Raw genomic sequence first — 13,394 nt, forward strand, 5'->3', positions numbered from 1 at the left:
ATTAACATTAATCTAATCTTTCCGTTTGTCAAACAGATTTTTGAGTACATGGAGACAGCTTACCCAGTTCTTAAGACAGTGCTCCCAGATCAGCTTGTAGTTTGTTCTGTAATACCATGTGGATTTGCTGGGATTTTCAAGTAAATACATTATGTATATGGCTTACAGATTGCTTAGGCTGTCTGCATCAATAATTAAAATGAGGGAGGGGACTATTCTGCAGTTTTCTTCTCCTCATCCTTTTTACATATCTGTTTTAATCTTTCCTCTCCTAGGATGGGAAAGATAAATGTGTAGCAGGAGAGAGTGTTGAAGATGAGAGCTGAGGGTTTTTCCAGCAGAGACAGAGCTCGTGGCACATCACTGCAGTGCCAGCTCCCAGCATCACTCTGACCTTTGCCATTCTATTTGCAGACACTTTGATTCTGACTTGTCAAGCAGTGCCAACCTGTTCCCTTTGCTGTTAAAGCCAGCACACCTCTCCTGCTGAGGCAGGACACAAAGCTCTGCTCCTGAGCCCTGTGGCAGGCGTGCTGCTGTGGCCAGAGGAGAGGGAAAAGGTTTGGTGGGATTTGGAATTGCTGTGGTGAGTCTGGCATTGCCTAGATAGGATGGGGGTGAGCTTTTGGCCTTGATTGTGCATTATACAATAGTACTTTAGTTAATACTTAAATGTCAAGTGTATCACAGGAATAACCAATTTCTGCTTTATACCTCCATCCTCACCTGTCTTGGGAGAGCCTGTGTGTGGGGAGCAGCACACAGCACTTGGTGCCACTGCTGCAGCTTTTGCTGTGGGGGTTTTCACACCAGAGCTGGAAATACAGGCATTGCAGCAATTTCCAAGTGCACACACCATGTGCTGGTGCAGAGTAAGACCAGTTTCAATTCTGTCACAAGAGGGGCAAAAACCACTTGGTGTGCTGTGCTGCTGTAAAGGGGGTTTGGTACTGTTTGTGTACCACCCACAGAGCTCAGGGGAAGGTGTTACAGAGGCAGAGCAAGCTAAGCTTGTCCAACACTGTTGTTCTGTTTTCACATCTGGCTGAATAACAAGATTGCAGTTTGGTGTGGATAGCCTATGCAACCTTTGACTGCTTTTTGAGATGGCTCTTTAGGAACATTTCTTGGCTGGAAACTTTGGAATTGGCCTGGCATCACCAAGTCATGGGCTGTGAAAAAGTGTTAAATAATAACAACCATCCTGTCTCATTACTGGCCTGAACAGTTACTCATTGTTCTGCCCAGCAGCCTGGCACAGAGCAGTGCCAGCTCAGCCATGTGCAGCCCAGGGTGCATCATCTCAGGTACCACTGTGTTACCTGTCTGTGCCACTCTCTTCCCACTTTCATCTGGCTTGTTTTAAGTCTCTTTGTGGTGTTCTCTCCCTGTGAAAGTTCAGTTCTGATTGTGGGGCTGCCTGTGCAGATCTGATGGCATCAACAGCTTCTCTTGTCCACATTACAGTTTGTGACCTGGGAAGCCAAGTACCTTTGCTGGGATCATCCTGGCTGTGTTGCTCTCCCTTTCCATGCAAAGGGGCAGTTTTGTGCATTTCTTAGCTATAAAGACAGCAGTTGGTGCTCTGTGAGAAGCCCTGGTGCTCTAAGAGAGCCTGAAGCCTTCATCACCTTCTCCAAATACACCTGAGCTGACAGTGGGCTCTGTAAAAGCAAGTCAAAAGCTGCTATACATGAATGTAACTGCTTATTTGCAAGAATTTTGCAGTCTGAGTATTACAACCACTGTGAATTTGGGTACTACAGGTCCTCAGTGTACAAAGCTGTTCATTTTGCTGGGGTGCTTCTGTGGATATATAACTCAACCCCTGTTTGAGTTATATTTCTTAGCTTTTCTCAGCTGCTTAAAAAACTTGACAAGGTACTCACAGACACATTACACAAGGTGTAATGCTTTATTTGCTACTTTAAACCCTCTAAGGGGCAGAGCAGTTGCTCTGGAGGAAATGCAGACTGTGGTGCACCAGGCAGTCTTGCCTGTGGAATATAAACCCTGGGTGCTGATGTAATACAGATGTTAATCAGAATTTCCAGTAGTTGAACTGAGCCTGGAATTTAGCCGAAGGGACTGATACAGAGCATTAATCAAATGCCACAATTACTGAGCCACACTTTCTGCATTGGAGTAAACTCATGTAGAAGATGCTTTTCACCTCTAACATCTCAGTGTAAAATAAGAGGACATGGTAGCAGCAGTCATTAGCCTTTACCTTTGGCTGAGTGAGGGAGAGGGCTCTGTAGATGTTTGTCTGCTCTCAGAAAGAAGATTTAGGGGAAAAAAAAAACAGAGAGAGAAAAAAAAGTGCTGGCTCTTTTTAATAAACTAGAGTAATTACAGATCTGTTTAAGTGGAGGCATATGATACATATGTTTGTGACAATTTTCCAGAGGGATGGTTGGGCTAGTGCTAAATAACCAGGCTCATTTTCCCATAATGCAAATGTTATTCACAAACTATTACCATAATTGATGCACCGAGCCACTGTAGAGTAAATAATGCCTTGTGTGTGGGAAGGAAACTAGAAGTCAATGAATATTAAAGAACAAAATCTCATTTTTAAAGGGAAACTTCACAAGAATTAGAATTATTTTGAAAATGAAAGGACGGTGGGGGTGCCAGTGGCCTGGCTGTGTTTTGGCTGGGTGTCCATGCACATGTGAGAACACGTGTGCTCTGGCTGTGTTTGTTCTGCCTGCTGAGTACAGGGCATCCTCAGAGCTGATCCAAGCCTGGTGCAGAACTTTGGAGCCTCCCAGAGACACAGGTGAGGCACCTGCCAGGCCTCAGTGAGGAGCTTCCAGGGTGTTTGGTGCTGGGGAGCTGGGATGTGTAGCCCCATGCCTGGGGACATACTGGTTGTTTCTTTGCTCTGCCTCCCTCCAGTGTGCTGCATTTCCTGTTCTGTGGGACACAAGAGGAATTTTGAGTCATGCCAGAGGTGGCCTTGTGTTTCCAGGTCATTATGCTGAGTGGGCTGGGGTGGGATCCGAGACCTGCTTGGGTGCTGGGACCCCAGAGCTCTGTGTAAATCCTTCCTGGGTCCTTGGCCACTGTCCTTGTGCCCAGCCTGTGCCTTGGTGGCTGTTAAAGAGTCCCAGCACTCAGTGCTGAGGTGTAAATTGCCCTGTGTCCATGGCTGCTGCAGGAGCTATTGGCACTGCAGTTAATCTGGGCTGCTGGGGATTTCTGTGTCCAACGTTTTGCTGAACAGGACTTGATTTAGCTGTGGGCATTAGTGCCCTGCCATCTAATCCCTTTTGATGTTCAAAGGGAACCTGTGTTAGTGCTGCAGTGTTAACACATACATTGCATGCAAAGGTTCTGGTTTTTCAGGGATTTCTTTGCCCCCCTTCCCCATTGGTCCCTCATCCCTGTTCCATGTGTAAATGAGGGAGATCCATAAACTCTGTAGTGTCTTGCAGAGCTGTGCTCAGGATGAGGGAATGATGGAGTGTCACAGAAATCACTGCTTTCTGCATTTGAGAATCCTGTCATTTCAAACACTTTAGAGTACTGGTGTCATCTCAAAAGTGACTTCCTTTTCTCAAGGTAATAAACCTCAGTCCAAATAGTGCTGGAGCTCTAGAAACCAGAAAGCCAGGGAACAAAATGCAGAACCATTGTGTATGATTACAACAGCATCATTTGATCTCTTAATATCATGAGTGATTTTGTCCAGCTGGCAATTATTGTTGTTGTTTAAATTACAGATTATGGCACTGCAGCTTCTTTTCCAGAGAGGTCAAAAAGACATTTTGAGCCACCTTTGCCTCCCAGTGCTGCAGATAGTCACACATGACCTCCTGGCACAGCTCCATATAGATCATACACCATCAGCAGCTCTCCTTGCTGCACCCTGAGCTAACTCTGTGTGGCAGAAACAGCAGATTGTGACCATCCTGAGCCCAGCTCTTGTGTGCCAGGCTCATGGCTGTCCTGCTTCTGTCTCAGTCTGTCTCTTGCAGGTTGTAAACCACTAGCAAATGCCTGTTTCTTGTCCTCTGTGGGCTGCCTTGAGGTGTTTCTGACTCCTTCAGGGGTCTGTGGTTGTGCCTCATAGCCATAATTTCACCTGGGAAGCTGAGCATGTGCCCCAGCTGGGTTATCCCTGCTGTAACTCATTACAGACTGGCACTTTGCTGGGGGAGATAAAGTACTTCAGACTGGTTTCCTCACCTTAATCTGTACTCTTTCTCTTTGAGTCAGGTCTGACTTATTAGGCTTTATCCTATTCTAAGGGAAAGGCAGCTGTAAGACCTTACAGCACTGACAGACCTGACAGGGCTTAGAGCTGCCAGGGAAAATGTCACTTGCACTTCTTAGTCACTGGGAAGCAAAAAAACCCAAAAATCTTTCTGTAAAGAGTGACTCTGGTGGTGGTGTTTCTCTCCTGGGCTGAAATGGTGCCAGTGCCAGGAGCACCAGACATGGGATGGAGCCCATCCTGTGCCTGTGGGGGTGAAGGCACAGGAATCCTTTGAGGCCAGACTGGGCTCAGAGCAGTGACCTGGAGAGTTTCTCTGCAGACTGCACAGAAGCCCGAGCTGACAGCAGCCTGTTCATGCTGGGATTATTCAGCAGCACTCAAGATGAAGGAGCAGATGGTGTTGATGGGCGAGCGGGGTCCTGAGGTACAAGATGGGATTGTTACCATGTTAATAACCAGACAGCAAATCCCACAGTGCTTTCTATTAGCCTGGAAGATGAGAGTTCCCTGGAGACCTCCCTGTGACCCACAAAGGTCTGGCAGTGCTGGCCTCGGGAGGCTGCAGGAGCCTCATTTGTTCTGCTGCCTCTGAGATGCAGCATGATTTGTTTGAGTTTGGGCAGTCTGACCCTTCCCTCTCTGCCTGTGCCCTGGGAAGCCTTCTAGGATGTAAAGTGCTGGAATACAAAGCTGAGGGGGTTCTGTGTTAAAGCAGAAAGGCTGCTGTGGAACCTGGTGTTTGCTGGTTTACAGCTGGGGGAGTGCTGGGCTTGCTCAAAGGCAGGCAGGAGCTTCAGCGTTTGTACTTCATTTATAGAATCCCACTTACTCTACATTCTCTGAATTTGGGAAAAATTTTCTCTCTTGCAGATCCCACAAGCTTCATTTAATCTCCCAGGGGTTCCTGCTTTGGCTGCTACATTAGGAGCCATTCTGAACTGTGAAAAACATTTCAAAATCCTTTTTATTTATTCTTATTCCAAATTGCCTTCCCCCCCCCCCCCCTTTTTTTTCCCCCTCCCCACAGGCTAATTGTAAGAATTGCTGTAAACATTTTCTGGAGATGGGATCTTCCTATGTATCTAAACTTTCTGTTTGTTGTTTATGTGCTGTTTCTTTTAGCATTCCCACACTTCACTCTGCTGGTTGGGAAGTGTGAAAGCTATTATGATAATAGGGAGGGAGATGATTTTCTGCTCTCGTAGTGCCAAGAACACAGGAATGGCTGTAATTCATCTTGGATGTAGTCCCTGCTGCAAATGCACCATCTTGCTTTAGCTTTAGTCCCATAAGGGACCATAAGGGTCAGGGTTCTTTAGCTTCCTCCAGAACTGGCTCTGCTGTACAAGTGGGTTCTTCAAGGCATTTCTGCTGCCTTAGGAAATAGTGAAAATAAGTGAAATAGTGCCTGGTTTGCTCCTACCCCCCTCCCTTGTGGCACCAAGATGTTAGTCTGACTTACCAACAAAGCCAAAGCCAGAGAGAAGAGGAGGAGGTACCCACTGCTGTTAGGAGACTTAAAAACCAGCTCAGTACTCACTGTTACACTGCTCATTGCATTAGTGTGTGATCAGCTTTGTCATGGGGAATAATTGAAATGAACGTGAATCGATATCTAAATATACATTAGGGTGTATTAAAAGGCTTAGAACCAATGGTCTGTTAAAAAGGAGGTTATTTCAATTCTTTTCTATGCTGTCTCACAGTTGAAATGGTTTATTAGAGTATGGCAAAACCTGCTGAATAATCAAAGTATGATTATTCCGAGAGAATTGTGAATATTCTACCAAAGCACGGTTCCCTTTCTGGGGTCACATGAAAAGGAACAGTATGTGATTTCATGTAATTGATGGGTGGCTGGAGAAGGTGTGGGCTAGCAGGGTTTTGGAGGTGAGGGCAGCACCTTCAGGGGTGGATGCCCATCCTCTGTGGTGTTTGTCTGGCATCACATCCCTAGGAAGTGAATTGGCAAACAGGAGTGAAGCGCTTGTGTCACACACCATAGAGACTGTAGCTCTATAAAACAGGAGAACCAAACACAGTTCAGACAAAGTGCTGATGCTGCAGGTCTGAAAATAAATGGTGTGTTTTGTCCTACTGCAAAGATGAATGAAGTGTTGAAAACTTAAGCTGGTGTGTACTTTGTGTGTGTGTATGTGTGCAAAGCCACGCAGCTGTCAGTGCTGCAAGGAATCACCGGGCTCTGCTGCTGCTGCCAGGGGCTGTTTGTGGACGCTGATGCGGGGGCTTTCAACAGTGCACACAAAATGAGCAATCTGTGGCGTGATGGGCTCGTCCCTGCCCGGCTGGGGGATGTGATGGCTGCAAATTCCGCCTCTCCATTCCCTGCGCTGCACTTGTCCTTTGATTACAAAAGGACAGCTCTCGAGGGATGTCGCTGTGCATTTTCCTGAAATAAAATAATAGCTCTGTGTTTTGTGACCCTGGAACTTTAGGTCCTGCCAGATGCTAATGAACCAGTGGAAAACATCCAGGCCTGGTAATTGCTGTGAGCCACAGCTGTTTGTGCTTGGTACGCGGTGCCGGCCCTCGCCTCCGCGCCGGCTGCGCCCTCTGCTCCTGCCCCCAGGGCCGGGATCGGGCACTGAGGGCAGGGAAATCCTGGAATGGGACTGTGTTCCTGCCCCTAGGGCCGGGATCGGGCAGGGAAATCCTGGAATGGGACTGTGTTCCTGCCCCGAGGGCCGGGATCAGGCAGGGAAATCCTGGAATGGGACTGTGTTCCTGCCCCCAGGGCCGGGATCGGGAAGTGCGGGCAGGGAAATCCTGGAATTGGGATCTGCTCCGGCCCCAAGGGCCGGGATCGGGCAGGGAACTCCCGGAGCTGGGCTCTGCTCCTGCCCTAAAGCCCCGGGATCAGGCAGTGAGGGCAGGGAGATCCTGGAATTGGGCTCTGCTTCTGCCATAAAGCCCCGGGATCGGGGCAATGCGGGCAGGGAACTCCCGGAATTGGGCTCTATTCCTGTCCCAAGGGCCGGGATCGGGGCAGGGAACTCCCGGAGCTGGGCTCTGCTCCTGCTCCAAGGGCCGGGATCGGGGCACTGCGGGCAGGGAACTCCCTGGAATGGGACTGTGCTCCTGCTCTAAAGCCCCGGGATCGGGCAGGACAGGCAGGAACTCCCTGGAATGGGACTGTGCTCCTGCCCTAAAGCCCCGGGATTGGGCAGGACAGGCAGGAACTCCCTGGAATGGGACTGTGCTCCTGCTCTAAAGCCCCGGGATCGGGCAGTACATGCAGGGAACTGCCTGGAATGGGACTGTGCTCCGGCTCTAAAGCCCTGGATCGGGGCAGTGCGGGCAGGGAGATCCGAGAATTGGGCTCTGCTCCTGCCCTGAAGCCGTGGATCGGGCAGTACAGGCAGGAACTCCCGGAGCTGGGCTCTGCTGCTGCTCCAAGCCCCGGGACCGGGGCAGGACAGGCGGGAACAGCCCCAGCTGGAGCGGGCGGTGTGGGGCGGTGGGAGCCCGGCTCTGTCGGCAGCAGCCCCGGCACGGCTGCGGGAATGCGCTGCTGCCGCAGGGGCTGGAGGAGCAGCAGCAGCTGGGGAGGAAGCGAGGCTCTTGCACTGACCTGATCTCAATCAAATCCACAGCCAGATCTGTCCCCTTTATTCATTTGCTGCTTCAAAAACCAGCTTTTGAGGCGCAGAAAATAGAAGGTGCTGATAAGAGCCAGTGTTTTAGTTTTCCTTTTGTGTTGCTCCCTAAAGGAGACCTTTTAATCAATTTTTAACATCTCCAGTTCCAAAAAATAGCTGGGGTATTTTACCACCCTTTTAGCCCAGGTTAATTCTCCCACAGGAATGCAGAATTAAATGGAGGGTGGGAATATTTTTCTGTGGCAGCCTAGCTGACTGCAGTGAGGGGGCTTGGAAAATCTTCATCCCAATTCCCTGTCTGAGCAGGGAAGAGTAGGAACCAAATCTGGAGTGTGGGTGAGCAGGGAAGGGCTCTCAGGGCAGAGCAGGGCTGAGCAGCCTCTGCTCCACCTAAGTGCAGTGACCATTATTGGCCAATATTGGTGTTTGGATCCCTTGTGTAAGTCCTAGTTTATGAAAAGTTCTAAAAACCTCTGTTGGCAGGTGAATGAGTAGCCAGGTTGTCAAAGGCACCACTTTGAGATAATGCACTGACACTGTTATCAGCACTGACAGTAGTTTTTAGGTGAGTAATGCTGACAAACTAGGTTTCAGGGTCTGTTTCAGCTGCTTTATATCTCTTGTGTGCACATATAGTAGGAGATGGTAAGTCAGTGGTAAATGTATTTATTTCATCTCACTCTTCCCATGAAAAAGATACCTAGGCCTAGAAAAAGTACAGGGAGTGATGAAAAGGCTCTGTGGAGACATGCACAGCCTACCTATAAGGAAAAAATTAATAGTCTGGGAGGTGTGATATAAGGGAGGCAAGCAAAACCTATAAAGTCATGATCTGAAGATGATGAGAAGCAAATTATCCTCTTTTGTTGGGATAGGATACTGTGAGAGACCCACTTAAATAACCAGACAGCTGTCAAAAGCAGCAAAATGAGGTGACTTTCTTACTTCTGTAATGGAATTCTGAACCTCACTCATCACTGTATGGAAAGATGAAGAGGTTCAGGTACCCGTGTGGCAAGTTCATGTCCATCTGTGTTATTACATGTTACACTACATTACATTTTTATTACATTACTGAGGGCACATCTTTGGACTCAAGATTCCTGACATTGTTTCCTTGTGCTTTGTGAAGTGTTTGGCCACAGGATGCTGGGCCAGATAGCTCTGGCTGCGTGCAGCAGCAACACAGGAGGCTGATTATATCCATCCTTTAGTTTGTAACTTGATATTCACTGCTCCGGGGATGCACAGAGCTGCGAGGTTTGCAGCCAGATCAATGCATCTCCTTAAAGCAGAGCCAGGGAATCGGGCAGTGTTTCTGAACAGACAGAAGAACAAAAATTAGCTCATTTTCGTAGTGGTGGTTGTTTGGTTTGGTTTGGTTTGGTTTGGGAGTTTTTTGTGGTTTTTTTTTTCCCTTAGAGATGTTATTTTAGAACACGAGCCTGACAGCATCACAGCTTACCAAGGGTGTTTGTAGAGGGGGGCTGAGCAAGGGGGATCCAGGAGCGAGTCTGGCTCCTGAGGACTTGCTCTGGATGCACGGCAGCGTTACTGCAGCTGCAGAATCGGAAAGGAGATATTTGCTTTATGCCTAAGAGGCTTTATTGTTTCTAAACTATATATAGTCCTGTAATCTTGCTTTCGATGGGGGGAGGGCACGGCGGGACAGCCCCCAAAGCATCCCCGCCCTGCCTGCTGGGCGAGCGAGGGGTTAACGCGGGGCTCTCGCCGCGGACGAGCTCATTGTCAGAATAATGTTTAGCCAGGTGTTAATCTGTGTCTGGAGGGAAGTGCTGGAATTCATTATTCATCCCGCTGGGGGAGGTCACGGTCCTGGGCGGCTGCCAGCGCCGGAGCCAGCCTCCTGCCTTTACTGACATGTGCCATTTGTGATGAGGGCGGTGAAGTCCCCGTGAGGAGCGGAGCTGCGTGAGGGCTGGCAGCGGCGCCGAGCGCTCGGCAGCGAGCGAGAGAGACCGCGGGGACAGGGACACGGGCAGGGACACGGCAGGAAGGACGGACACGGCAGGAAGGACGGACACGCCGAGCCCCAGGGCACACAGCGCCTTCCCCGCCCGGCCCCTCGGCTCCCCGGCCCCTCACCCGAGCGCTGCGCTCCCCTCAGAGAGCTCCGGCTCCTCGGCGGGACAGGCTTGGGGTCGCGTTCGTGGCTTTGACCGAGGGCAGGAGGTGAGACAATGATCAAGTCCAGTTGGTTCTACGTCAAGTTCAAGCATGCCGAGAAGGTAAGCGCAGCCTCTGCTGCAGCCCTTCCCCCGGCACTGCTGGGGCTCAGCTGCTCCCCTCCCCTGGAAGTGTCACCGGGATTTGCTTTCCCTGTGACTCCACAGATAAGGCTGTGTCCCTGGAATGGTCACCAGGATCTGGTTTTCCTGTGACTCCACAGATAGGGCCGTTTCCCTGGAATTGTCACCAGGATTTGGTTTTCCTGTGACTCCACAGATAGGGCTGTTTCCCATGGAAGTGTCACTGGGATTTGATTTTCCTATCATTCCACAGATAAGGCTGTGTCCCTGGAAGTGTCACCGGGATTTGGTTTTCCTGTGACTCCACAGATAGGGCTGTGTCCCTGGAAGTGTCACCGGGATTTGGTTTTCCTATCATTCCACAGATAAGGCTGTTTCCCTGGAAGTGTCACCGGGATTTGGTTTGCCTGTGGCTCTAGAGCCAAGCAACTTCAGCACGGTGCAGGTGGAGGAGGAAAGCTCAGATCTGATTCCTCCAGGGCTGTGTCGGGAAAAAAAAAACAGAGATAGTAGAGATGTGTTTGTTTTCCTCATGTGGAGCTTGAAAGGGAGGAATATTTCTTGTTCTGTGGAGCCCATTGAGTTGTGACCTGCTTCTGCAGGGAGATCGGTTGTTTCTTCTCCTCTAGTAGCTAAGTATTTAATTGTCCGTGATTATTACCGCAAGAAAGAAGTTTTATTGGTCAAAAAGTGGCAAGATGTATTGAAGACTCTTTGGTGTGGGGTTTACTGTGGAGTTTGCTGTATTTCCCATTGCACAGAACAGTGTTTTCTGTGGGATTTTCCTCTTGCACTCAGCTTCCACTTTATCTCGCCTGTGCCCTGGTACCCAGATGCCTGGGGGAAGCAGAGGAGCAGGGATGGGGAGGGAGGATGGACCAAGATTGTGCAGGAACCTGCTTAACAATGGTGTATTTTCACTGGAGATCTCCTGGAGGGTTTCCTGCCCCAGGGTGGAGGCTGATCCGATTTCCAGTAGTGCTGAGGTGCAGGCAGAATGTGGATGTAGCTTTGCTGTTTCCTTAATCCAGCAAACTAGGGAAAAGAGCAAGACAACTTTTTATGAAAATACTAAGCAGCCTTGCTGTCTGTTCCCTAAACATCCTTGAGCAGTTAGCAACTTGCCCTTTTTAGAGCAGAGGGAAAACCCTTGCATGTGCCATTAGTCTGAAATTTTCTATTCTGGCAAATAGTCCCACATTGATTTATTTCTTCTCTTTGTGCCTCAAGTTATACTGCACCAGTGAAAGCATATATATTTCATTTAACAAAAAGCATATATAGTTCATTTAACAAGATTGTCCTGTCATTTATCCCAGGCTGCAAATAGAATATTTAACAGTCTCAGATGTAACTGTTCCATTTTGTTTGTTTTGGGCAGTCTTAAAAAGGCTGAAAAATCCACTGTATCAGGCAGTTATTATCTTCTTGATGTTTCTCTGCAATAATTCTATGTTCTTTAAAGTTATATCAGACCTATAAACATCTATAATTAAAAAATTCACCTCAGCATATATAGCATATGGAAATTCCTGGAAATAACATAAGGAATCACCAGTTATTTACCAGTGGGTGAGGTTGGCTATTTAAAACGCATGGGGATTTCTTTTTCCTCTACATTTTGTGATTCAGTTCCTTTCTATTTTTTTTTTTTTTTGACACCCCTTGCAGTTGATCCAGAAAGCCCTGGAGTCCCTGAGCAGAGCAGATAATGTTCCTGCTCTGCTGTCACTGGGTGATTCTGTGCAGTGTTACATAACCTGTCATACCAGTTTTGTCAGAGTCAGATATTTTTGAGATCTACAACCTGGGAAATTTGAACATGGATGAAATCCAGGAAACCCATTTGATCTGTCTCCTTACAGTTTCTTGTGCCTTACAAGACTTTCTTCTGATCCACCAGGGAAGGTGACAAGTCTGTTCATCTGTTGGGGGAAAAAGCCCCAAACCATAATGTACAGGAAGGCAAAAACTGAAGTGCATGCCTGGTCTTTTCCTGGATTGCATGTGTGATAAGGGACTGTTCACCCTTTGTGTTGAAGTGGGGGTTTCCTAATGAAAGGCTCCTGAGAAGTTTTGGGAGGGCTGCACCCCCTTGCTGAATGCAGGATTTTGTGCCAATGTTCTTGTTGCAGTTGGGGCTTGGCTTGTTCTGATTCAGCTCCCAGTCTGGCTGTGAAAGTTGTGCTAGTGTGGCCTAGGTGTGAATTGATGCTGAATTTATTAAACTGATGCAGTTCTCTGGCTGGACACTCTGGGTACACGCTCCATGAAACAAGTATTTCTGCAATAGTGTAACCACACTGGCTTAAAAAATTAGGTCAAATTCTTTTGCAACTCCTCTGTGTTGTCATGGTCTTAGAAATTGGGTTTATGTGAGCTAAGCTGAAGACCTTTGAAATTCTCAAACCAGCTTTTTTCAGCAGTTTGTCTAAAAGGATTTAAAATCTCCCTTGGAGATGCACTTTCTCCTCTTAGCTGGCACAAGTGTGGGCTGCTGCAGGAGCCAGTGCTCCTCTGCCAGCAGTGGTGCCTGTGCAGCCACATGGGAGCTGCTCCCACCTGCACCTGAGCTGCTTTGATCCCTGTTTTGTGCTGGCTTTGTTTCCAGGCAGGTCAGTGTGTCCCAGTTCACTGGGAGGGTATGGCCCTGTGGGGTGTACCTGCCTGAGCAGGAAGGACACTGATGCCTCTTCTGGCAGCAGCCTGTGAAAACCAAATTAATTTAACTTTGCTCTCCTCATGTGGAAGTGTTATATAATCCCTGTTTGAGGGAGGTCATTTTAGGTTAGGAAGAGGCTGGGTCTGTGCCCTCCTGTGCAGTATCTCAGTTCATCAGAACTGGAGCTGCTCCTCCTGTGTGTGCTGACATTGCACCGCTCCCTCTCTTCATTCTCTTGTAAAGAAGTTCATTGACATTTTTACTGGCTGGCTGGCTTTGCTGAAGTTGACATCCTTGCCTCTGGCCATCACAAATATTTTTTTTTTCCTTTTGGTTTACTTCAGAAGATGTTGATGTCTGAGGACCCCACTTCGATAAAGTGTACATATTTATAGATAAACTGCATATATTTATATACAGTCAGAGGTAACTGCAGGAAGCTTGTGTGCATTGCACAGTTTTGCTTCCCATACAGATTGTCAGCCTGTTTTATTCTCTTGGCATCACTGTGCTTCTCTGCCATAAACTGTTCCATTGGTTGTGTTTGAATGCTGCTCATCCCAGCTGGGTATCTACAGAGACCTCAGCCAAGGTGTGCTGATGGAACTGGCCTG

At 48.3% G+C, this 13,394-nt stretch overlaps 1 protein-coding gene across 7 annotated transcripts in view; it reads left to right on the top strand.

Moving 5' to 3' along the window:
- The window catches only part of AUTS2 (activator of transcription and developmental regulator AUTS2), an 807,993-nt gene that overhangs the window by 259,551 nt on the left and 535,048 nt on the right, over positions 1-13,394 (top strand). The window contains exon 1 of one of the 7 annotated variants that reach the window (XM_077188848.1): positions 9,728-10,097. The exons of the other annotated variants lie outside the window; for them this stretch is intronic. Coding sequence (XP_077044963.1) covers positions 10,050-10,097 — 48 coding nt within the window. The 5' untranslated portion in view covers positions 9,728-10,049. Of the gene's footprint in view, positions 1-9,727; positions 10,098-13,394 lie in introns of those variants that run through there. 7 annotated transcript variants of the gene reach the window in all.

The sequence above is a fragment of the Agelaius phoeniceus genome, chromosome 20 (assembly GCF_051311805.1).
Source record: "Agelaius phoeniceus isolate bAgePho1 chromosome 20, bAgePho1.hap1, whole genome shotgun sequence".
In the NCBI taxonomy this organism is placed as follows: domain Eukaryota; kingdom Metazoa; phylum Chordata; class Aves; order Passeriformes; family Icteridae; genus Agelaius; species Agelaius phoeniceus.